Raw genomic sequence first — 27,794 nt, 5'->3', positions numbered from 1 at the left:
GTTCAATTTGAAGGTGTTTATTGGGCATTTGAACATATAGGCCTGAATTTTTCAGGCAGAAGCTCTTTGCTGGAGAAGTCTTGAAATGAGGACATAGAATTGGAGTTTCAGGATACAAGGTAGGGCTTCAACCTGGGAAGTGCATGTATTTCACAGAGAGGGTATATAATAAGAAGTGCAGAGGATTAGTAACAGAATCTGGGGAACACTAATAATTAAGGGGAAGCAATGAAAAAAAAACCAAGAAGTCATAAATAAAGCTCATAGAATATGGGGGAACCAGGAGATTATGTTGTTATGCTAACCCAACATTAGAGAAGCTTTGAGGAAAGACAAAGTCGTAAATGCAACTGAGAAATCTAATAATGAGAGGACTGGAAAGGTTCCATTGGTTTAGCAATGATAATATCTTCAGCATTAGCCAGAGTATCAGAGGTGCAGTAGAAACAGAAGCCTCATCTTTGTGGGAGATAAGAAGCAGTCTTAACATTCTATCATCCAGAATATTGGTTAAGAAGGAGAGGAGAGAAAATGGTAGCGAGATAAGAGAATCTAGAAATAAGTGATTTTAAGCTGAGAAATAATATTTCCAAAATGAGAAATAAATCAATAGGAGCAAGAAGATGATGCCACAATACAGAATGAATGACTAATCAAGAAGCACACAACTGGAGAGGCTGATCTTAAAGAGGAGGCTAAACATTTTGCCTCTCATATTAAAATAGAAATGAATATAGACTAAATAAGAACATCAAGCTACTACCCTATTCATCCTTTTATTCATAACCAACATTCTTTGGCAACACGGCCTGTATCTTTCGCTTCCTCTTCCCTCAATCGATTTATCATCATTTAGCTTTTAGTTGTGCCACTCCCCTGAAAATTCTCTTTTGAAAATCACTAATAATTATCTAGTTGACAAATCCAATGACTTGGTGACAACCACTTTTGTCACTGAAAGGGTTTATTTTCTTTGGTTACTATGACATTATGAATAACTCCATCTTTTTTTTTTTTTAACTTCTGATCTTTCTAGTCACTTTTTTTTCCTCCTTTTTCTCACTGAGTCTTCTTGCTCTTCTTTCCACAAATTTAAGCGTTCCCTAGCATTCCATCCAGCCCTGATCTCTCTCAAGAAAAGTGCATGGATTCTTACTGTTTTCACCATTAACCCATACAGAAAGTACCCACATATGTATATCCAGTCTTGACACTCTCTGGAGCTCTGGTTTGACATTTACAGCCACTACTTGCACGTAACCCAGTACTTTAATTTAAATATGTCTAAAATTAATCTTGTCTTCTCTCAAACTATTTTTATCTTTTTTCTTAATTTTCATTAATGATGTAACAATATTTTTCTAGCATCTAGTTGGAAAACTTACTATTGTCATTAAATAATTTCTGCTTTTTTCCCTTCCAAAGCTGGTCAGTTGTCAACCTCCACAGAATCTACTTCTATAATAGCGTTCATCTAATAGCCCTTCTTTCCAATCTCATAACTAATACCCGGTTCTAATACACATTGCTTACATCATTGCCAAAGCTTCCCAACTAGTCTGCCCCTTCCTAAAGCAAATGTCTGAATGTTATCCCTATAGTTAAAGTTCTTCCTTGAGTTCCTACTGCCCATGGAGTTCAATTTTAAAAGCCAGCCCACTTACAGCATTATTAGCACAGGTTGTATTAATTCATAATGTCTCCTATTATTCCTCACACACATCCTGAAATTTCCCATCACTTTACCTTCCTATGTTACCTATGCCAAAGATATCTTTCCAACTAATTACTATATAACAAAATTCTATCTGTTATTTAAGGCTTAACTCTAGGGTCACCTTATATAGTAAATCTTTTGTTTTTCCTCTGGTAAGAATAATTTTTAAAGTCCTATGACACTTTATCTGTATTTATCTCTTTACCTTTCTGGCTTTCAATCATGAAAAATTATGGAAAACTTTCAGTCATTAGCAAAAATTGAGGTTCAAACAACTCAGCAACACAATAAAGATTCATGTTTTTCATTATTTTAAATTGTTCGAGAATAATGTTAACATTTAAATTTCTCCTTAAATTTTCACACAGTGTATGATCCATAAATATATGTTGAATCAAAGTGAAAATGATTTGAAAGCTATAAAAACAAATACAAAATAGTAAGATGATTATCAAACCGATGATTAAATACTATGTATCTCCAAAGAAAGTATGACTTAAAAACAGGCTTTAGCTCAAATAATTTATAGCAGATATAAATAGGCACACTATAATTAATTTAAAATATTAAATTATGGAGTTCTTGCCATAGCACAGTGGATTAAGAATATGACTGCAATGGCTAGGGTTGATGCGGAGGTGCAGGTTTGATCCCTGGCCTGGCACAGTGGGTTAAAAGGAGCTGGCATTGCTGCAGCTGTGGGGTAGGTCACAGCTGTGGTTCAGATTCATAACTTGGCCTGGGAACTTCCATATGCTGTAGGTGCAGCCATTTAAAAAATATACATATATATAAATATATATGTAATTATTTTTTAACTTTGAGGATTTTAAAGCAATCAGAAATTTAGGAATTTCCACTTAACATGGCATATAGAGTTTTTAGTTCAAGCCTCAATGTAGAAATAGTCTCCAGTATCTAAAAGCAAATAGAGAAAACCCAAATCACTTTCTTTTTCTATTTATTTACAAAGGACTAAAAGGTGGACAACTTGTATAGTATACTAACAAGTTGTGGAGATCAGACACTGGCTATTTACTAAAGGCCTGATGAAACAATGTGTATTTTCATGTGTGATTGACTGTCAGTGAGAAGGGAAGAAATATGAAAACTACTTGACATATAAGAAGGGTCTCCTTTGACTTTTATCTGTAACTTGTCAAATTAGTAAATCCCTACATGAGTTTCAAAATATTTACTATAGCTTTCAAATGAATATTTGTTTCTGTTCATCCTATAGTTGCAAGCAAACCTAACATGCAGAGTCATCTTTAAATTAAGGATTGAGGTATGAGCTTTAAGATTAACTAGAGGCAAAGTAATTAGTGCCAATAGTGTATTTTCATAAACACATTATTTCTCTTTCATATCACTCTAAGCGTAGCAATCAAGTCTAATTAATTCCAACCAAAATGTTTGGCCTTACTCCAAACTCAGGGACCATTCTTGGTTGAATATTGCAGTGAGTTTACTAATTGATGGCTCGATTTTAATTCAGTATCTCTGCTTACTTCATTTGGTCTTGATTAAATTCCAAACTATGTATGTTTGTGTTTTCACCCTAAATATCTAGGCTCTAAGTGATTCAAAGTCTGTGCATATATCAGCTACTAGTTACTGAATCTTTCTTTTTAACTCTGTCTCCAATTATCTTCACAGTCAAGGGTTCCCTGTGGCTCAGTATCTGAAAACTAATTCCAGATGAAAACCATGTACTGCTATTTGGACATCCCACTAGTCTTACCCATGGTTGAAGATTCTGAACACAATTTTGCCTCACTTTTGTTCTTGCTTTCAATACACATAAATGTCCTGGCCTTACATTCACTTACTAGATCAGTGTACCCTCTACCCATGCCTACATTACAACTCCCCTTAAATCTATATTTAGACCTTAGCCTTGTCATTGATACCACAGCTTTTTTTTTTTCATTCTGAAATACTCAGGCTTTACCCGCAATTCCATTTAGCGATGGCAAACAAAACTGATTTCAGAATAAGACATCATAAAAGAATGAGATACATTAACATGGACACGTGATAAATTCATGGCTGTGCCGCTTATGGCAAACTTATACCTAGTAAAATACCAATGTATTGTGATCACTTACCTCAAAAATGACATCGCAAATATAAGGTTACTAAGGAAACAACTGACTAAAAAACAGATTTAATGCCTATCTACTAGAAATTCAGAATGAAAAATAGAGCTGTTTGAAAAAGGGCACCTATTAATTTCATTAATTCAATTGCTTCTAATTAAGTATTACCTTACAGTACAATTTTTATTTTCCTTTAAGCATCCTTTATTTACTTTTTTCTTTCATTAAACATATATGTATACTAATTTATACATTAATTTATATAATTAATATATTAATTTATACTCTAATTTATTAACTAATATATAAGTTGCTATTAATTTATACCCATATATACTTTTGGGGTGGAGAAATATTTTGTGTTTCCCTATAGTTATGACATATATTGTCTTTATATAAAGCATATGCAGTTTAGAGAGTTTTTTAAGAGAAAAATTTTACGCCACTTTAGTGGAGTTTATGCGAAAGGGTATGCATATTGTTTGTATGTATGTGTGTGTATGTGTGTGTGAGTGTGCATGCTGAGGATAGGTTTGTTAACCTCTATTTTGAGATTCTTCCAAAGATATTGGAAACATTACTAATTTCATTTCTGTCTGTAAATCACAATCACAAGTTTCAAAATTGTTCGTTTATTTTGAATAGAGAATATGTAAATTTTCTATCATTGATTATTTTTAACATACATTAATGTTCTTAAACATATTCTTCAGAGTGTCTACTAAGAGGAGTCAATATTCACAAAAACAGTTTCTTCCAATTAGACATGACAAGAGGAATAGTTTTGAAAACTTAAATTCCAAACTTCCTAACATGCTTCTTGGAGCACAATGTCCCCAAATGAAGGTCCCAAGGAACACATTTTCTGATTTGATACTCTTTTGCACAACATGAAAATTGTTCACTGTTCAAAGTTTTATTTGTTCACAGCCTAACCTTATAAATCAATGTACTGAATTTGAATGTTCTCCAGATGACTGGGATCCTATTGAACTTAAAGAGCTTCATTTCTTCAATTTTTTCAAAAGTAACTTACAATTAGACTATAATTACTAGTTTTTCTTTATGGCTTCAAATGAGTAAAACTATTGGCATTAGAGCGCAAAAGCCTTGTTAACATAGATACCTCAAATCCCGTGCAAGCTGAATTTGTTTCCACATCAGTGAAAGAGTAAAATCAATAGAGCTCTACTATAAGCACTAAACAATACATTAAGTGAGAAACCTTAGCATAAAGAAGTTATAGTCATATCTTTTCCTTTAAGCTGCATTTACCTTTTTTAGTTGAGGCAGCACCAACCTCTTCTTTGGCTCGTTCAGTTTCTGTGAATTCAGATATTAAAGAACAAGAAATGGCTATCAGACATGCCAGGTCAATATTTTCTACTATTCTAACTCCGACAAGAAAAACTGCCCAGAGAATAAAATGTATGTGGCATCTGAGAGCAAAGCAAGCAGCAGAGAAAACCACATTCTAATGTGCCTGTATTTTTTTAAATTAATGAACTTTCTTAAATAACAAAGCAGAAATTTTCTTCCATGATACAACTCTGGTGTTATTAAATTTTATGATTATATAAATAATAACCATAAAATAAGGCAGCTTATTCCAAAATTACACTGGAATACTACTTTATTAATTTATAGTCAAATCTTAAATGATGCATGAGTCATGGGAAGAGCACTTGAAAGCCTTTGTTTGTCTAGCCTTTAACTGTGGGGGTGGCAAGCCGTATTTGACCTCAATCGATTCACTTTATATTATAAAATACTAGCAATGATGTTATAGAAAATTCCACTTGAATATTGCTTTGAGAGAGAGGGGGGAAAAAAAAGAATTTAAAAGGCCAAAATGCTTTCTTGGAGTTTCTCTGAAAAATCTAGTGTGGAATATAGGAGACCTCTCCTGAAAATATAATCTGAAATCCTGGTCCTAGTGCAAAATGTTAGACATCAAATCAAGGCTAAAGTTGAAGTGTTCTTCGATCCAAAGGAAAATTGGAAAATGACAACATGCTGGTAAACTTTTACAAAGATTATTTACTCATTTTATTTACTTTTTATTATTCGAGGCTGTTGCCCTTTCACTCCTGTATTTTTATTATTAGTAACTGCATATGTTCCTGTTACTCATATATACTTAGCTGAAGCTCTAGGAACAAGCAAAAAACAGAGGTCTTCATACTTCCCTGCCCTCCCAAGGTGCCACTGATCTTGGGCTATGAGAGAGTCAGAAGATGGGAGACCATAATGCTTCCAGGTTTTAATTCCACAATGTTGGATACCACAGGCTTCACAGTTTGATCCCAGGCAAGAAATCATGTAAATACTCTTTTCTCCAGGCTGTTTCAAAACCCTGAGCTCCAGAACTAAGCATATGCCTGGCTGTTCCATAGCTTTGAGGAAAAGACTTTTTAGACCAGAGGTTCTCAATCTTGATGCATTAAGGTCACCCAGGAGGGCTGTTTAAACACAGACACTGGGCCTGATTCAGTAGGTCTGGGGCACACCCTGAGAATTTGTATTTCTAACTGGTTCCCAGATGATGCTTAGGGTGCTGGTCCTGGCCATATTTTGGAAGCTAATGACCACAATTCCCCTAAGACACAAAGGGGATTAATCCCCTTGGAATCTCCAGTCTTGCTCACCTCAAGTAACACCATGAGTCTAGGTTTCCAGCAGAAAATAGAGTCTATCTGGCTTCATATCTCTACTAAAAGCAGGCTCTTTCCCAAAGTCCTCCACTGTGTCATCTCTCTTTCAAAGCACACATCCCTATATCCTCAGCGTCTTCTCAAAATGTGCACTTTACTTTCTTCCTTTAACCAAACTCTATCTTTTTCTCCAAGGACATTACATCCCCTACAAATAGTCTTCTAAAATGTAGAAAGTTTATTATTTTCCATCCCCTACCTACCAAAGTGTCTAGAAGTTATGCATATTTAATTATTTTTCACTAGGGTAATAAATGCTTTGTATAACTTCTCCTTACTTCTTATTACTTCTGATAGATTATTATCTCCTTGCTTCCTCCAAATCCCAGTTCTTCTGAAATCTAGGTTGTCAGGCTGCACTTGGCTCTATTCTGCATTATTGTTGTCATTAACCAACCTTATGTTTGTGTCTCTCCACTAAGACTACATTGACTTTTCATAAGAACCACTCTTGGAGTTCCTGCTGTGGTGCAGCGAGTTAAGGATCCAGCATTGTCTATGCAGCAGCTCAGGTTGCTGCTGGGGCACTGGTTCTATCCCAGGCCTGGGAACTTCCATTTGCCAAAGGTGCAGCCAAAAAAAAAAAAAAAAAAAAAAAAAAGAACCACTCTCAATGCCAATCTGGAATTGACTCTAGATCTTCAAGATTCTAAATTAATGAGTCTAGAATAAGCCTGGCTATTTGTCTATATGTAAGCCTGCCAAGATATGCTAATATTTATCCAGGATTGGGAGTCACTTAGTCACTTATAGATGGAGTCCATTCCACATGATCTCTCATTTCTGTGACCACCTCACTTGTCGAAAACTGGAGACCCTGATTCTCTGATCAACATTACCAACATACTCTTGGACTTTTCCTTTGCTGCCAAGACTTTGATTTCAAAATTTCTATTCCCTGGCATCACTCTTCCATCATAATTCATTCACTCAAGAACCTCCTCTATATAGTTCCTGACCTCATCAATACTTTCATTCCTTTGATCTGACCAGTTTCTCAAAAATGCTCCAGCTCTTCCTCATGTCCTCACTTTTCTTCTAACCAAACATATATTTAAATGATCCATGGTTAAATCATTCACTTACTGTTTGTTTTCATAGTCATCTGTTACATTAATTTTCTAGGGCTGTATTTAAGTTATTAAGTGGCTAAAAACAGCAGAAATGCATTCCCTTATAGTTCTCAAGGCTAGAAGTCTAAAGCTAAGGTGTTGACAAAGCCCTCTGAAACTTGCTCTGAAGGCCCTTGGGAAGAATCCTTCATACCTCTTCCTAGCTTCTTTTGGTTGCCAGCAATCCTTGGCATTCCTTGGCTTGTAGCTGCATCAGTCCAATCTCTCCCTTTATGTTCATACAGCTGGCTATCTTCCTTGTAGATTTGTCTGCATGTCTCTAAATCTCCCTTTCCTTAGTCATCAGACTGTTTTCTTTTTAGCATGTAAGTCCCTGAACCACCTGGAATTGATACTTTGGAATTGTACAAAATAGGAATAAATCATTTTTTAAATTTTGTAATGAAAACCAATTACATCAGCAACATTTTAAAGTAATCTCGGAGTTCCCCTTGTGGCTCAGCTGTAATGAACCAGACTAGTATCCTTGAGGACACAGGTTGAATCCCTGGCCTTGCTCAGTGGGTTAAGGATCTGGCATTGCCATAAGCTGTGTAGGGTGCAGATTTGGCTTAGATCCTGTGTTGCTGTGTCTGTGGCTCTGATTTGAACCCTAGCTTGGAAACTTCCATATGCCACAGATGCAACCCTAAAAAAGCAAAAAAGTAAATTAAAATAATCTCACCATTTTCTAACTACTGAAATAGCTGCCCTTATATCAGATTTCTGCTCAAGTGGAATCACGATAGGTCTTTCTATTCCTATCTTATTGGAAAACTTATTTAGATGTATTCCAATACCATGTTACCCTTTAAAACACAATATCAATGGAGTTCTCTGGTGGCTCGGTGGGTTAAAGATCAGGCATTGTTGCTGCTATGGCTCGAGTCACTGTGTCGAAGGTTTGATCCCTGGCCCAGGAGCTTCTGCATGTCACAGGCATGGCCAAAAAAATAATAATAAAAAATAAAACACAGTATCAAGAGACTGCTTTATTAGTAAGACTAAGGTCACACAATACTTGTCTCAATAGTCATATTTTATAGTGTTATTTGCTGTATTCATTATTATACTTCCACAATATTAAAAATTTATTCCTGATTTTATTTTTCTTTCTTTTCTTTCTCTTTCTTTCTTTCTTTCTTTCTTTCTTTCTTTCTTTCTTTCTTTCTTTCCCTCTCTTTCTTTCCTTCTTTCCTTCTTTTTTGGGCTGTACCTGCAGCATATGGAAGTTCCCAGGCTAGGAGTCAAATCAGAGCTGCAGCTGCCAGTCTATGCTACAGCCATAGCAATGCCAGATCCAAGCCACATCTGCACGCTACACCACAGCTCATGGTAATACCAGATCTTTAACTCACTGAACAAGGCCAGGGATCAAACTCACATCCTCATGGATACTAGTCAGGTCCATTACCATTGAGCCACAATGGGAACTCTTATTCCTGATTTCCTATTTGAAATTCTCTCCTCTTCTTCATCTATACTTCCCAATATATAAACTGAACTCAGATTCTACTCCTGCTAGTAATCCTCTATCTAGTTCATATCTCTTTGAACCAAACTTGATGAATATTCTTGAGCTCTAAACCAGGGAATTTTCAATTTTGGCCTGGCATCCAGGACAACAACCTTGGGTTTATAAATGGGACTAAACAAAAAAGCACACCTTACCCTACCATCTAAGTCAGTCCCAAGACTCTTAAAGCCTAGTTTTTTTGGTACTTAAATCTTCCAAAACCATCACCTCTCATTGAATCAGTACTATTTTGAGTTTATTTGGTCCATATCATCTATGATTTGAGTAGTGATCATATAATTTATGATCCAAACCAAGCAAGTGAAAGGAGGCACAAGTAATAATTATTCTGGAATAATATGAATAAACTTGGAATGCCCTAGACAACTGAGCTACATGGTCATATATGTCATGCAACCTGTTGTCTAGACATACCTCGCTGATATCTGATCTACTAGTTCAGACCCATAGAATTTTTCATCAGTAATTTCCAAGATAGAACATTTGAGTCCAAACAATATAGGCAGTTCCCAATAGTCTTCTAATATATACCTGAATAAATTCAAAGGACTTTATTTTAAAAATCTGCAAACTAGCTTCTCCTGAAAGATCCTGACATGTATTAGTATATCAAGAGATAGATATGTGACTCACATATTTAGGTATTAAAATGAATTAAGATGATGAGCAGAGTCAGGCTTGGTGGCTGGGCAATCACAAAAATCTAGTGTGGTGTTAAAACCAAGGGATGAAAAACACAATTGTTGCCATTTAATTCAAATTTAGACCCACAATTTAAAATAACCACACTTCTGCCATGACTTGGTCTTTGGCGTATTTTTTTTTTGCTCAGAATTCAAATTGACCACAGGCTGGAATTCTATGCACATGGAATATCTGATCGGAGACCTATGGTCCTTGGTATGAGGAATGAAGTAATGTATGGCTTCCACAACTTTGAGGAATACTGGTCCTTGAAGTGTTTTTTGAAATAAAATAGAGGGTGATGTGGTCAAATATATTTGCTAAGCATTGTTTACTACATTCCCTCGTGATTTACCAAGGGGAATGTTAAAGATCTGAAATGCCCTTGAGTCTAAAAAATCAACTTGTTTTGTCCTCTTCCAGACATGGAAATAGACTAATCATTCCTAACCCCTTTGTCCCTATCCAGTGAAGGTACAGTGGACTTCAATGGAAATAAACTAATCATTTCTAACCCCTTCAACCCTGTCCAATGTTGGCGGGGGGGACGGGGGTTGGTGGGGGGAGAGGAGGTAGTGAAGGTGCAGTGGACTTCAGGGAGAGCATCTGGACATGTTTTGTACACATGATGATAACAGAACCTATGCTGACTTCCAGAAATTGGAAATCTTGGCTTGGCATCCCTGCTTGGTCAAAGGACCTCTTCCCCCAACCACATTATCCCTGACACATAACCTTACAAGTGGAGGTATTAAGTGCCCCTCCATAGTGCTTGCTACAGCATTCCACCCGAAGGGTTTCCTTTTTCTTCAAGTTCCATGGTACTATGAGAACTTCTACCCTGTATTGATACAGCTCCCAAGCTTGTCTGCATCCTCCAGTACTTTTTTTTTTTTTTTTGTCTTTTTGTCTTTTCTAGGGCTACTCCCGCAGCATATGGAGGTTCCCAGGCTAGGGGTCTAATTGGAGCTGTAGCCGCCGGCCTACACCAGAGCCACAGCAACGCTGGATCCAAGCTGCGTCTGCAACCTACACCACAGCTTACAGCAAAGCTGGATCCTTAATCTACTGAGCAAGGCCAGGGATCGAACCCGCAACCTCATGGTTCCTAGTTGGATTCATTAACCACTGAGCCACAACGGGAACTCCTAACCTATTTTTTGTTGTTGTTGTTGTTCATGGAACTGTACCATGGAACTGCATCACATAAACACTTAATTTATGCTAATTAAACTATGCATCTCATTCTGTCACTTGTCCTCACAATTTAACATAATATAAAATCATGTCCTGAATATTTAGGTTAATACACAAAACTATGTGCCCATACTATATGAATGACTGAAGGAATTTTCAAAAGTATTTGCAATGATCCGTAATTTTCACCTTAGGTAAAAACCTTATAAATAGCTCAATGTCTATAGAAGCTATATAAAAATTCTACTGTTGTTTGATTTCAAACCCCAAAAACAGTTCTTATTTGAGGAAACTGATGGTCACATTGTTAGCAGAGATTTAAACAATTTATGAATTATCTCTAATTAACTTTTGTACTGAGATAATGCCCATGTCAAGTCCAAATCTTTCATTCATATAAGGAGTTGAATATTAATTCTTTTGAAACTTTTATATTGGGTCTAAGATGATTTGGCAACCTAAACTTGTTAATTTGCTGCAAAAGATGCTGATCTCTTCAAAACTTGATTGGATAGTATGTTTCATGGATAGCAGAACTTAGTTTTTTTAATTGCAAATGAATATTTTAATCTAAATGTCACATTTTTCTCGGAAGAAAAATGTTCATTTTCAGAGTAATCTACAATCTAAAGTTCTCTACCAGTGCTGCAAAATTATCGGTTTTGTTTTATATTTGCTTGATTATGCATTTCTACAGACTAAGTATTAGCACACTAAATACTCCATAATATGAAGTTCTAATCAGCTTTATATTCAACCAAAAATTTTCATGAAAATATAAGTGGAATTTTAGATTCATGTTACACCTTCCCTTAAAGTCTACAATGTCTATGTAAACACTTCCAACTGTAATTTTTTTAAAGACACCATGCTACACAATATTATATTTTCCATTTTTTCTCTGATATATTCACCAATGATACTCTGTCTCAAAAACCTGGCAGTAAATAAAACATGCATTTTTTTTGTATTAGTACCATAATTAATACTTATGTAGCTCTAAATCAAAAGGAAAATATAAACATGTTTATATCATGCATAGAAATGAGCTTTGATCATTAACAAAGCTTAGAGAAGCTAAAAGAACATTTCTAAACTCAAATACATGATATTATGCCTAAGATAATTTTCCATTAATGGCAATCTATTAGGTACTTCATTGAATTGAGAAATACCAACAAAGAAATAAGAATTTATCCCTAATCATTTTGTCAAAGTTACTATTGATGCAAATACCATGGTATACTACAGTTATCGATCAATATTCAAAATCCAAGGATAAAAGCCTTAAAAGGAAGTTATGATATTGCAAAATCAATAGTTAATAAAATTATTGGGGGCTTCAGTTCATTAAGGACACAATACCTTTCACTGTTGGACAAATTATGTCACCTTCTTTTTTGATCAAGTGATTAATCACTAGGAAAATTAAGTCTAATGTGTTTAAGAAATTGAAAAGATCACTTATTCTGCAAAATGGGAAACAAAAACACAAACATCTCAAAAGGGGTTATGATTTGGACAAATTAACATTTACAAATGAGGCTCATAGATAAATTTTAATAAGAAAAGACAAAGTTGACTATGCATATTATTTTATTTTATTTTTTTGTCTTTTTGCCTTTTCTAGGGCCACACCTGCGGCATATGGAGGTTCCCAGGCTAGGAGTCCAATCGGAGCTGCAGCCACCAGCCTGCGCCACAGCTACAGCAACTTGGGATCCAAGCCACGTCTGCAACCTAAACCACAGCTCATGGCAACGCCGGATACTCAACCCACTGAGCAAGGCAAGGAATCGAACCTGCAATCTCATGGTTCCTAGTCGGATTCCTTAACCACTGAGCCACAACGAGAACTCCAACTATGCATATTATTTTAACTCAACAAAAAAATCATAGCAAGAAACAATTGGTAAGCCAGCCTCAAAAATTAGCATTAGCATTGTCTATAGCAGAAGCTTAATTGAGTAAGCTGTTGAAATATGCTTTTTGTTTTTTTAAGTTTATTCAACATACTTGCTTTAACTTGTTTTTCACTTGGAGCTGTTAAAGACAAGAAATAATAAGGTCTAAATCAATTACAAGTCTACATATGTCTTTTTAAAATAGTTTTAAAGTTATTTTCATTTTTTAAAAGACTATATTATAACCTTGGAAACCAAAGGAAAAAGTAGGTCTGAGAAAGAAAATACACTCCTGTGCCATTTTCTTTGATATACTTGAAATACGTGCCATGAAACATAGGTTTCTTTTCTGATATTCATATATGTTTTTCTAACACAGAATGTTCATTCATGATTTATTCATATTATTTTCCATTTTAAATTATCTAAGAATATGATTAGTTTTATATATAAATCAATGTAGTTTCCTTAAAGTCTAAAGAATGGTATGAAAAGAAGGAAGTGAATCAATAAATTACTGCACTGTAATCATACCCTGAAGTGAACAGATAATGATTTTAAGAAATTTAAATAATGGTATTTAGTTAAGTTTAATTTATAAGATAATGTTGAGCTATTAAAACTCCTCAAATTGATTATACTCATTGTCATTCTTTGTCTCTCCATGTTTATATGCTTCTCTGATGTACGCTCTATTTCAGTTTTCCGCATATGCACCTAAGCGAGAACACGTGTTAGGGCCCAATTTTGGGAATGTTATTCCCATACACATAATCTGTTCTCTTTAAGGAAGACAAAAACATTTATTCCTTCTCAAAGGATAACTAATATCAAAGTTAACCTGATGTGGTGGAAAGTGCGATTATTTCATATTGTAAATTATTTAAAAGTCATTCATATTTAAATTTTTTAAAAACAAGTGATTACCCTATTAGATATATTTCTTTTCATCTAATCAAATACTATCAAGTGCCCAAAATATTCCTGATACTATGATAGGCACTTTGGGGATAAAGATATAAAAAAAATATTCTTTATCTTCTAATTTCTGACTATTTAAAGTAGAAAAAAAAGGTAATATGATTGTAACAATATATTAAGTGCTTTCATAAAGGAAAGACAATGATGCTATTAGAACTAGTTGGAGAGACACGTAAATGGATTTGGGCCTTCTGAGAAAGTTTTACAAACCTGGAAGAAGAATAAAAAAATATAGCTTCAAACCTGTGGTTTACTGTGGTCTGTGACAGGTGGGAACATAGTTGAGCTATAATTGCATGGTTATTTATATAATATTATAATTTCTATTTTATTGTATTTCCAGTGTAAATGCTATTTCCATTTAAATATAATAAGATGGGAGGAGCAACTAATGGATATTATATGAAGCTATGACTACACATGCGCATACACATACACACACATATACACATGACCACACACACAATCGGTAAAGTTAATTGAGCAGAAGTTTGGTGAAGTTTTAAAATGAGGTCAATAAAATAACGTTTTCAGAAATTTGCATTTATTTCACTAAACAACAAAAAGGGCAAGTTAAATGCCAGAAGCCTTCGAGAAAATCATTTGGTATCTACACCTTCTGCATTCTTAGTTTTTGTTTGTTTGCACGTGTGTTTTTCTAGCTGTCTAATTCTCAATTCAGTTTTTTTCATCATTCAAATGTAAATATATCAAGGACAAAACCTCTACTCTCACTTCAACTCCCCCGGGTCCTCAAGATGTGTCATTAAATAACATTTTGAATAGAGAGGGAATATTTGCTGGAATTGAATATTTCATACTTTAAAAACAAAGCAATAGTAGATGCATTTACAAGGAGTTTGGTCTTTGTTTTGATTTTTGTATTCTATACTAAACTGTAAAGCATCCCTTCTCAAACACTGCTTTTGACAAATTCACTGGGGATTTTAAGAAGTTGTGGATTCTGATTCAGCAGATCTGGGATGAGACCAGAGACTCTGTATTTCTAACAACCTCCCGGTGATCCTAATGTTGCTGGTTCACAGAACACACAATGAGTGGCAAGAGTGTAACATAGTACTTGGCTTCCATTCACTAAAATGACATTAGTGTTAACTCTTTGTCAGGAACTTGGAAAAAAGACATCTCATGAGATGGAAAGACTTCCTGCCCTTTCCTGTCATGGCCCTTACACCTTGTCTGAGGCTGCAGTAATAATAAACATTGGACATAAGGCAGAAAGACCCCAGCAAGCCCAGTCTGACTCACCTGAATGTTCCTTCTTTGGTGACTTTGCTGTATCAAACAAGAAAAGAAAAAAATCAACATTCCATGACTTTTGATGTCATTTCAATATTCAATTGCAAGTTAATACCTTAAAATGAAGAGGATAGAGGAACTTAAAAATGGTTACCTGGTTCCACATGTTTTTCTTTCATTTCCTGTTCTGAAACATATTATATTTGTTGTTGTTATTATTATTATTACTATTATTAAAATTATTCCAGTTTTATGTATCACAACTTATTTATTTATTTATTTTGCCTTTTTGTCTTTTTAGGGCCGCACCCGTGCATGGCATATGGAGGTTCCCAGGCTAGGGGCTGAATCAGAGCTATAGCTGCCAGCCTAGGCAACAGTGTAATATGTTACACTCTTGCCACTTATTGTGTGTTCTGTGAACCAGCAACTGGGGATCCGAGCCACATCTGTGACCTATGCCACAGTTCACAGCAACACCGGATCCTTAACCCACTGAGCAAGGCCAGGGATCGAACCCGCATCCTCATGGATGTCAGTGGGGTTCGTTAACCACTGAGTCACAATGGGAACTCCAAAACTTATTTATTTTAATACAAAGAAATATTTATATGCTAATACTGTATTGTACCAGATAATAGTAGATGCCATGAAAAGACTAATATTTTATATTTAAAACAGGTTTTTTCATTTCCTCACAGATTTCCCTTATATAACAGCAATAAAAATATTCTGAATATTAGAGAAATTAAAATTTTTCATGGATAATAAACAAGAAAAATAAAGTAGGTATAAATGATAAAAAAATTAAATTTGCTTTCTTACTAGATCAATATGAATAAATTGGGGATAAAATGTAAGCATGAAGTATAATTATTGCAGTTGTTTTAAAAATAATTCACAGATAAGGATGAACAGATATTTCTCTTGACTTCCTCTTCTAAGGTGAAACTTTCTTATTTTGTAAAGGTATTTGTTTAGCTACGACAAAGGCTTTGTTGAGGCAGATTTAAGACACTAAAAATAGACTAAGAATTTTCAGGGGGAAGCAAAACATACTTCCCCTGTTTTTAGGACAAATGTTCCTTACAGAGTGCTTTTCAGATAATGTTTCTTTTTAAGAACCCACTTTTGCCAACATTATGTGAGACAAAGCATTATTGTGGCCTCAAAATTAAGCATGCATTTATAGGATACTAAGCCCTAATTTTATATGAAGTTCTATTATTTACATTTCTATTCTTCTTTATTTTGCTTTGACAAGCTTGTCAAATTAATTTAAATGAAGATTTTCAAGAAATGCTTTAACATAGACACATTATTATCTGATTTTTTTAAAAAATAATGAGATTTCTTCAAGTTTCGCATAATGAATATATTTTGGAGACTAGAAGATGTTTATATGCTGAAAGAACCCTAAGAACCATATTTTGGAAACATAAAGTGTCATTGAATTTTCTTTGGTCATCTCATCAACCTCTCAAGTGCACAGTTTTACCACACTTGTACTTGTGAAGGTATAATGAGTAATTTTTTCACTCTCAAGATAGAAGGCAAGTATGAAAACAAATAAAATGAATGACTTGACAAAGTGCTTTACAATTTAAAAGGAAGAAGTATAGATGACTTAGTTAAAGTTAAACACAGTTAAGAATATTACCACAGGAGTTACCATCGTGGCACAGTGGTTAACGAATCCGACTAGGAACCATAAGGTTGCGGGTTCGATCCCTGGCCTTGCTCAGTGGGTTAAAGATCCAGCGTTGTCATGAGCTGTGGTGTAGGTTGCAGATGCGGCTCGGATTCCGCGTTGCTGTGGCTCTGGCGTAGGCCAGCGGCTACAGCTCTGATTAGACCCCTAGCCTGGGAACCTCCATATGCCGGGGGCGTGGCCCTAGAAAAGGCAAAAAAAGACAAAAAAAAAAAAAAGAATATTACCACAAATTATCTGGAAAACCTGGAGTAATTACATGCATTGTTTAATTTACCATTGAGCAGAAGCACCAATCATAAAAACATTTCTAAAAATTTTTTGAATGATGGCAGTCAAAAAAAACATTGGAAGTCAATGTGAGTATGTATTAAAATTGAGTAATAGCTATATGTGAGATTTCAAAGTTAAAATAAGGGCCTTCCAGTCATACCAGAAAGTCATTATATAAGCACAAAATCTGTACTAATTTGGAACAATATACTAAATAGTCTGTCAAGAGCATTTATTAAATGGGATAATTCAGGATATAATTATTAAATTGTCTTAATATAAATTAATTTGCCCTTTAATTCTAAAGGACTGCCAAATCATACTTATAATTAAAAAAATTTTTTTTTTGTTTTTATTTTCAAAAAAATTATAGATCATGAGAATTTGCAAAAATTTACTCAGGAAGTTTCCATATACTCTTCCCCCATTTCCCTGACCATGATTTGTTTTAAACTGAAAAAAAGAAAAAAAGAAAAACAACTTTTAAGCTGTGGTAACTAAGAAGAATCAAAATAAAAATACAAGTTAGAGATGTATAAATGACTAAACAATCTTAAAATTAAAAAAACTAAATCCAACAAATTCAAAAATATAACAATAACAATAATAAAAAACAAGTCTATATATATATATACACTAGAGCAAACATGTTAACTTGTAAAGAATTAGTAGTTGTTTAGAGGAACACTTTTTTCCTTGGCCCTATGACTGCCCAAGTGACAAGCCAAAGAACTTCCTAAGGAGGAAGCAGTCAGAATGAAAATGAATGCCTGGGAAGGCATGTTTATTTATTAAATATATCAATACTCTGAAGATTGTCAAAGAGCTGCAGAGTATCTGTGGGAACTTTTAAATCATACAGACTGTAATAAAGTGGGGACCTTAGGATATATATATATATATATATATATATATATATATATATATATATTTATTTATTTATTTAATATATTTTTTTTAAATACCATTTTTCAAATCTCCAGTTGTCCTTCTGTTTCCCTGCTGGTGCAATAGCTTACACAGCAGATTCTGTATTGGTGTGCCAGAAGTACCCATCAACAGCTGTGCACACACATAAATCTGGGACTGAACGATCACATATTTCTATATAGACAGATTGCTCCCCCTGGCTGAGTTGTGGTATAATTTCAAGATTCTCTCCACAGGACTTTTTAGAGCACCTTTATGACATAGAACATCTCAATGTCCTAACCTTTGCAGAACCAAAATATACACACATCTTTTTAAATTAGTATATATGTTAAAACACATTTCAATATCACTAGGATTTTTTAAAGCTCTGCATACCTGGAAATGGGATGATTTTTAATAGCTAACCGAATAGGTTTAAGTTGGCACTTTTTGTTTCTGTTTGTTCAACATATCCCATTTCTTCAGAGAAGAGTATCTATTTGCAAAAGACACAACCTCAAAGCAGCGAGCTTTATTGAATTGTTAACAAACAAGCTTTAATCATATGTGTTAAAGCAACGGTGGATGCTGCCTAACATGTGGCTCCCAACCAATGCAATTTCACAGAGCTCATGGTGTTTACAGGGAAAAAGAACCATACTGTAGAAAAAAATGTCATATATCATGTGAACATGGTAAAGTATTTATGGATTACAAGAAGAAAGAAGACATAAAAGAGATTGTAAAACTAACTTGAAAAAGAACTTCTGTTTTATGTTCTAACTACAGAACCAACCAGATTACAGGGACTAAGTTTACACCAACATAATAAGAGTTTTGGTTAATGGAATGCAGTTATATTTTGTGGTTATGAGACTTTAGATAATATTATCATATGACTGCATGAATTTGAAAAAGGACTCTAAGAAAGATTCATGCTCTCTAGTCCCCTCCCAAGATTGTATATTCTTTCATTCTGATAAAAAAAAAAATGAGCTCACATGCATAAAACATAGAAAAGGGAGATTCAAAACCACAAGTCTATCAGCAGGCCAACAGTAGTAGTAGAGCAAAAAAAAAAAAAAAAAAAAAAATATATATATATATATATATACTTTGCATGCATTTCCTTACTTTTCCCCTTGGGTAGTTCTGTTGAAAGAAACAGAAGCAGAAAACCATTGCTCGTGAAACTTTTAAAGATTAAAATTTACTCCCCACAACACATTGATTAAACTGTAATTTTTCCAACCCCTTGCCTCATTCTCTCCCCTTAAATTTCACAGCAAGTTTTGCTCTTAGGAGTTGATGATTATCATGGATGTTTCCATAAGTTGATTGTGAAACATCATTTGACAATGAACCTAGGATTATACTGTTGAACCATTTTAAACGATTTATATCTTGCACATGAAACATAAACAGCTGCACACATAAACACATATGAACAAATACAGAAGACACAGGTATACCTGCCTCACGACTTATGATTCTATTTGAGACTTAAAGGAATCATTTGGTTCCATTTATGCTGGTATATCTGATATTAATTAAATTTATGCTTTCTAGCTAAATTAATACTTGATATTGAACATTGTTCAATTTCTTGTCAAGCAAAGATTTCTTGGAAAATAATTACTGTGAAAGGTGAACATATGAGGTATTTATTTTTTTATTACTGCCCCATATTTCACATAACATTATTGTCAAGAAAGATTGATGCTCTCTCTTTCTCTCTTTCTCAATATTTTTCTCTCTCCCATTAGCTCATATATAATTTTTTTCTTTTACATGAATCCTTTAAAAAGGAATGCTGGCTGGGGTTCATTAAGTGTAAGACAGAAAAAGGAAATACGCCAAATACCTTCTGTAGGTGTTTTTGTTTTCTTTAAATCTGAAAACACAAATACAAGTTATTGATAAAGCAAATAAGAAACTCACAACTGATAAGCTCACAACAAAATGTCCATACAGTCTGAAATCATTTTCAAGAAAATGGATTTAACAATACGATACATTTCTATAATATGGAGTTAAAGAGAAGTTACTCTGTTTTTGAGAGGAGGAGTATTAGATTGAAGAGGGAAGTGAGAAATTTTTGATCTATAAATATATGATAATATAAAGGAAAATATCCATATTTAATTTGCATGGAAACTACACTGTGTCTATCAAAGCTAATGACCTTTTAGTAAAAAGTCAGACTGAGCAGCTGTACTGTCTCTTTCAGTAAAGATGAGTTGGAATCCATGAATTTAGTTGGTAATTTCCTCATTTGTTCAATCTATAGCAATCCAGATGAAATGCTTTGCAATCTCCTTGAATAATCAATGTATATCAATATGAACATGAAATTAACCTATTGTAATAAAAAAAAAACAGGTAATGTTGGCTCATGGGTTAATGATTTCTTTCACCTTGCTGATTTTAGGAGGGAGGCATCTTAACTTTAATTTTTTCTTAGAATATTTTATTCTGGGGGTTCCTCCTGTGGCATAGCAGGTTAAGCAGCCAGCATTGGCTCTGGAGTGGCAGAGGTTCCATCCCAGGTGCCATGGGTTAAGGCTCTGGTATTGATTCAGCTGTGGCATAGGTTGTGGCTGCAGCTTGGATTCAATCCCTGGCCAGGTGTAGCCAAAAGAAAAAAAAGAATATTTTATTCTGTATATTGCTTCCTTTCTTTCACCTCTTTTGTAACTTAGTTTTGAAGTTCTCTGAATATCACTGAAATTAGGATCATAATAATGAACTATGAACTGATATTTGCAAAAGATAAATAAACTGTCCTCTGGCTGACAATTATATGGCTAGAACATAGAACAATAGACATTTACTAACAATTTGGAAGTTACTGGATTTGTGTGCCATATAGTGATGTGGACGGATCATGATTATATTTTCATGAGGTAACAGCCCTAAAATGTTGGAAAGTGACAATGAGTAGGAGATTGTTCACAAAAGGCAGTTAGATGGTCAAATGAATTGTTTTATGAGAAAATGATAATGAACAATAGTAACAGTGTGGTAAAAGTTAACAACCTACTTCCACAAACGTACAAGATGAAAACACAATTTAGGAAAGCAACTTGAGAAAAAATCTAGAAAATCATTAAAATGAGTGTGCATCATTTTTGATGTAAGCATGCTCATTTTAATTCCATTTCTAGATTTCCAAGGAGAAAAAAAAATGCAAAACTGTCTTAGAAAATATTATGGGAAGATGCTTTGTTTATGACATGGTTTTATACCACTACATAATGGGAATATTAATCAGTACCTCCCATACAGTAGGGAAACTCTTAGGGATTCATAGTATATCCATATAATAGAAAATATAGTCGTTAAAATGATGTTTTGCAACCTTCTCTTTTTGAATTTCTATTTTTTTCTGTAATAGGGTTGTTTCATGTATAAGAGAAAAACAAACCTTATTTAAAATAATATGCCTTAAACATTTATATATTCAATTGACATTTATTAAGCACTATTATGTCTAGCATGACTTAATAAAGAGAACTTTGGATACCTGCTACCTCACCTCCTCAAAACCAGTTTTTTTCTTGCTATTCAGTTTCTCATCAGAAACTACAACCAAGAAGGCCAAATCTGTGATACAGAACAAATAAACTTTGCAAGCAATTTCTCATTTGTTTCCTTCATTAGTGATTATCCTAACTGTTTAAGCAGATAATTCAAATATTAGAGAAATATAAAACAATTTCGTATAAGAATGTGATAAATGTCATCTTGCTAACATCTTACTTACATGCCTAGCTACTTATTAATAATATGCAGTGGCCACTTCTATTTGAAGATTTAGATTCTTATACCACAATAGCTGAAAGTGTGCAGTGGATAGTTCAATGGCCAGCATGAGTTACCAATTAGTTTGGCTCCAATATACTAAGGATAGGATTTCTGCCTGTTCAAGTGATCATGTGATCCTCACTGAGCAATCTTTTGAGCCCATATTACAGTAAGATTATGGTGGGACATGTCATTCAGGAATATAACTGAAGACAAAGCTTGGGAAGAATGGTATAATAGGCAGAGGATAAAATGTGGCATGTTAGGACAAGATTATTTCCAAACCCTCTATTTTTCAACTAGATACTGGCATGAGGTAGGGATAAAAAGCCTAATATAATATACGTAATTCTAGAATGCCTGTTATTTTTATTTTTGTTTTTTTTGGGTTTTTTTGGCATGCAGAAGTTGTATGACCAGGGATCAACCCATGCCATAGCTGCAACCCCAGCCACAGCAGTGACAACACCAGATCTTTAACCTACTGCACTACCAGGGAACTCTATAGAATGCCTGTTGTTTTTCATGTGTTTTTCTTTTTCCTAGTAATAAGAATTGATAATACATATATATATATTGTGTTTGTGCCATTTCTTGGGCCGCTCCCGCGGCATATGGCATATGGAAGTTCCCAGGCTAGGGGTCGAATCGGACCTGTAGCCCCCGGCCTACGCCAGAGCCACAGCAACACAGGATCCGAGCCGCATCTGTGACCTACACCACAGCTCATGGCACTGCCGGATCATTAACCCACTGAGCAAGGGCAGGGATCGAACCTGCAACCTTATGGTTCCTAGTCGGATTTGTTAACCACTGTGCCACGATAGGAACTCCAATACATATATTTTTAAAAGAATTTATAATATAGTGCATTAGGTATCAATTGGTCTGAAATAAAAGAATAAAAAATAACATGAAGTCTGGGGTCAGGTAAAGTATATCATTTATTGAGATAAAGAAAAACGTTTTATGAAGCAGAAATGTAAAAAATAACAAGTCAGAATCTAATCAAGTAGGTCTTTAAAAAGTTCAAAATATGCGCTGTAAGAACAGAAGATGTAGTGAAACATACTTAAAATGTCATCATACTTTAATGTCTTTTGGTTAGGAGTCAATAGAGCAGCAGACTTACACAAGTAAATACCTGAGCAACCACAAAAATGATGCTTAGAATTGAAAGATAATATACTGACCCTAAAGAGCTATTAGTACCAACCAGCATAATACTCATGCTATTAAACTTCATTACGCCCTCTCAGCACTCTGCTGAAATGGCTTAAAAATATTATAAAGGCTTATTTGGTAAATATACTTCCCTAAAGGCTATCTGCCTAATAATCTAAACCATAGTCTTTCATTAAGAATACTGTGGCCCACAGCAGCTGTAATTTAAAAGCAGTTATGTGTTTGCAATCTGTTCAATTCATCACTCACTCATCTTTAGCAATATATCAGGTATGCCCTTTTATGTTCATAAATGATGCCAGAGGAAAATGAAATACAAATTAATATTGAAGGAAAAAATTAACTCTCTGATAGTCTAAAAAATCAGGTAATGAAGTATACTGTCTTTTGGATGGAACTTGTCCAGTTGACATCTTCATTCAATCACAATACCATGCATTTTGCTAGGTTTTTCAGCATGATTCCTCTTTAGATCTCAATGATGAAGCCCGAGCATTTAGAACTAATTTGCACATGTATTCAGCTCTTCTTGGTCTTGCCCTAGCTTTGGTAAATAATAAATCTCATCTGGCTAGTTCTTTTTTTCCTGTCTTTTTAGGGCCATTCCTGTGACATATGGAGGTTCCCAGGCTAGGGGTTGCATTGGAGGTGTAGCTGCTGGCCGACACCACAGCCACAGCAATGCAGATCCGAGCTGTGTCTGTGACCTACACCACATCTCACAGCAATGCCGGATCCTTAACCCACTGAGCAAGGCCAGGGTTCGAACCTGCATCCTCATGGATACGAGTCAGATTTGTTTCGCTGAGCCACAACAGGAACTCTTCATCTGGCTAGTTATTAATGGAGCTACAGCCTTCAGAAGATTACTTTTGTTGAAAAACCTAAAGGCTTTCCAGCCCCTAGGATTTCATGAATGAAGCTGAGGTTAGATGAATGAGATCTGCCTAGATCTGCCAGTGCAACTTAAGTAGTAGCTAGTGAACATACACACTTAAGATGAAATGGCTAATAATTTACTATAATTTTTCAGAACTAAAAAGCTCACTGTAGTAGAACTCCCAATTTAAAAAAAAAATATCCTTCCTTACCTGCAATATAAAAAATTGAGTTCCTACTCATATTTCTTATGACTATAATATTTATCTTAAAGAGTCCCAGATATTACTAATTCATCCACAGAATAGATATTTGTTGAGCAGTGCACAAACTAAGGAAATGTGTTAGCCCCTGTAGGGGATAAAAGTGAATTAGACATGGTCCTTTTAGTCAAAAGTCTTAAAGTCAACTAGAGTAGAAGGAAAATGATGCAATTAATTATAAAGTACAAGGTGGCATGAAATAAGTAATAGTAAGAAGGTACACATAAACTCTGAAGGGAGATGATAAATGAAAGAGAAAAAATATTTAATTGGGAGGGTCAGACAGACATCCTAGAGGAAAGAGAATTTATCTTGAGCCCTAAAAACACTGAGTATTCATAGAAGGAAAAGGAAAGAGTAGGACTTATTATGGTAATGCAGGAACAATGGTAAGACAGTACATTGTACATATCAAGTTAGAATGGTTTAGTATGGATGAAATTTATAATACATATATAATACACAAAGGAAGAAAGTGGGTGGGCATATAGTGTACAGTTTCTACCACAGTGCCCTGGTGGCCTTGCACTATAGATACATGCCATTCAGGCAAAGGTTTGAACCACACCTAATTCTGAGTCTGGCAGGACGCCTTGGGATTCTTCCAGAGCATAAGGACTTGCTATGAGGCCATCTTCCACATGCCTCTCTGTCTCTCCTGGGAGGCTGTCATGAGACAACTTCTCATCACCTCCTGGGTTCTCCTGCCTAGAATACCTTTGAAGATAGAGCTGTGGACCACAAAACCCTTCCACTGTTGGCTAGAATCAAGTCTTCAGCAGAGAAGTGTCTCTACCTTGTGTTGCATTATCTGGTCACCATTTTTGGAGTGTGGGACAAGCACTATGAAGAGCTGGCACCTCTTATACTCCTGCCTTTTTTTTTTTTTTTTTGGTTTTTTAGGGCTACACCTGAGGCATATGGAAGTTCCTAGGGTCAAATTGGAGCTCCAGCTGCCAGCCTGCACCACAGCCACAGCAACATGGGATCCGAGCCATGGCTGCGACCTACACCACAGCTCATGGCAATGCTGGATCCCCAACGCATTGAGTGGGGCCAGGGATTGACACTGAGTCCTCATGGATACTAGTCAGGTTCATTACCACTGAGCCATGACAGGAACTCCTAGATACTCCTGCTTTTATTACCATGAAAGTAATAAGTTGTCTCAATCTCAAAAGGGATCACCGCTTTTTTACTGGTGGAATTTTTCAGGCCTTGGCTTTGATGTTGCCTTGATGTGTGCTTGACAGGAGACCAGGAAACAGTCTGTGGGGACTTAGAGTAAGGGTTAAGGCCTGCAGACTACATTCTGTGGTCAGTGTGGAGCCACTGAATATTTTAAATAGGTAATGACATGAAGTGTTTCATGAAATCAGTTCAATATTTCAGGAGAAAATATTTAGAGAAAATGTCACAAGCAGAATAATTGTTTAGGTCAGAGATTCTCAAACTTTCTCATCTTAGGACTCTTTTAAAACTCTTAACAATTGTAAAGGACTCCAAATAGCTTTTATTCATGTAGTGTCTATCTATGACATTTGCAATTTTAAAAACTAAAGTTGAGAATATTTTTAAATATACATATATTTAAAAATTAAAAACCTGTTACATGTTAATATAACTATACTTTTTATGATGAATACATTTTCCTACCAAAAAAAAAAAAATGATGAGATGAAGGACTTTGTTTCACACTTTTGTGAATCTTCCTAATGTCTGGCTAGTTGGACTCACGTATCTGCTTATGTACTCAATCTGTTGCAACATCACCCATTATGTAACTTCTGGAAAACTCCAGTGTACACTCATGAGAGTGAAAAGGAAATGATAAATTCATATTTTTATAAAAATAGTTTTGATCTTGCAGAACCACTGAAAGGGTCTCAAAGACTTCCAGGAGTCCTTGACAACATCTTGAGAACATCAGATTTTCAAGATCATTGCCTTGGTAAGACCAATTTGAGGCCACAAATGACAATGTGATGTCTCAAGTGGATGACCAGAGGCCATAAGTGAAGATTAGGTTTTCTAATTACTTTCAGGAAGGATTAAATAAAGAGGTTACAGCCAAACTAAAAATTCTGGAGGACTAAAGTTCAGGGTCAAAAGAAAAACAGCAAAGTTCACACCGGAATTTGAGTCCTGGTTTCTGAAAATGGAGCGGGATGATTTTATATGGAGAAATAAGAGAATAAATAAGCACATCTTTTAAATAGAGAACCTGATGGACAGTCAGAATGTATGTTAAAGTAGCAACTTCAGCAGAAAAAGTCTTGTCAAAGAAAGACCTCGATTGAACACTTATTCAAAAATGATATTCCAAGAGTTCCCCTTGTAGCTCAGAGGGTTACAAACCTGACTAGTATCCGTGAGGACACAGGCTCAATCCCTGGCCTCGCTCAGTGGGTTAAGGATCTGGTATTGCTGTGAGCTGTGGTGCAGGTTGCAGACATGGCTCAGATCCTGTGTTGCTGTGGCTGTGGCGTAGGCCAGCAGCTGTAGCTCTGATTCAACCCCCAGCCTGGGAAACTTCCATATGTGGCAGACGCAGCCACAAAAAGCAAAAAATACATAAATAAATTTAAAAAATCTTATTCCATGTCGCAAATGAACCATATACAAAAGAGAAATGGATTCACAGACACAGACAACAGACTTGTGGTTGCCAAGGAGGAGGGTAGGTAGTGGGATGGACTGAGAGTTTGGAATTAGTAGATGCAAACTATTACATTTATAATGAATAAACAATAAGTTCCTACTGTTTAGCTCTGGGAACTACATCCAATGTCTTGTGATAGACCATGATGGAAGAAAATGTAAAAAGGGAATACGACTGGGTTCCTTTGCTGTATAGCAGAAATTGGTACAACATAGTAAATCAACCATACTTTTAATTTTTTTAAAAAGTTATTCTGCTTAGGCTAAGATATGTTTGCTTTGACATCAAAACTGCTAATAACAGTAAACTTGATGGGCAAGGCTCAGTGGAACCAAGATCTTCTTCCTAAGGTTTCTGAAAGAGATTCAGTGAGACATGCTGGAATAAAATCTTAACATGAACAGAAAATCTTCAGAGTTCACTAATGCAAGACACCCTTTTGTGGCCTGATGTCTGGTTATCAGAAGAAAGTTCACATGCACTTTTATTCCTGTATTTTAAAATTCATCAAGAAAACTTATTAAGAACGTTCTAATTAAATCCCTAAAACCTTCCTGATTCTCTTTTCCTCCAGGAAAGCTGTCAACCATTGGTATCTTTGAGTTATATCCAAAAAGGCTGAAAGTGAATAAAAATAAATAAACTTTGAGTAAAGTAAAATGTTGAAAACGTAAATTGTATGCCACAATTTACATTTGTATTAGTGATTTGTATTAAACTACACTCACTGAAGAAAGATGTGCTTTCTGCCTCTGTGAAAAGATTTACACAATCTTTATTGAGCTCATAAAAAATAAGAAACAAGAGCCAAGATGCTTATGTCCATATACCTCCCTGCCCTGCTTAGGAGGAGGTGCACAAAGGAAATAAGAACTTTTGAAACGTAAAATCCAA

The 27,794-nt window shown here is 35.0% G+C and overlaps 1 protein-coding gene across 50 annotated transcripts in view; it reads right to left on the bottom strand.

Annotated features, from left to right (window-relative positions):
- Positions 1-27,794, bottom strand: part of TRDN (triadin) — a 386,488-nt gene that overhangs the window by 120,607 nt on the left and 238,087 nt on the right. For 17 of the 50 annotated variants that reach the window (XM_084957693.1, XM_084957712.1, XM_084957807.1 and 14 more), the window contains 5 exons: positions 19,969-19,998; positions 19,239-19,256; positions 15,363-15,395; positions 15,218-15,244; positions 5,095-5,142 (listed from right to left, as the gene is read on the bottom strand). In XM_084957693.1, the coding sequence (XP_084813819.1) occupies positions 5,095-5,142; positions 15,218-15,244; positions 15,363-15,395; positions 19,239-19,256; positions 19,969-19,998 (156 nt within the window). Of the gene's footprint in view, positions 1-5,094; positions 5,152-13,079; positions 13,107-15,217; positions 15,245-15,362; positions 15,396-19,238; positions 19,257-19,968; positions 19,999-27,794 lie in introns of all 50 variants that reach the window. The other 33 variants (XM_021088731.2, XM_084957647.1, XM_084957684.1 and 30 more) reach the window with 4 other exon arrangements.

Source organism: Sus scrofa, chromosome 1 (assembly GCF_054392235.1).
Source record: "Sus scrofa isolate SSC_HxYL_T2T_F1_AM1 chromosome 1, Sscrofa_HxYL_maternal_Yorkshire_Landrace_v2.0, whole genome shotgun sequence".
NCBI lineage: Eukaryota > Metazoa > Chordata > Mammalia > Artiodactyla > Suidae > Sus > Sus scrofa.
This window is presented reverse-complemented; position numbering and strand designations above follow the sequence as displayed.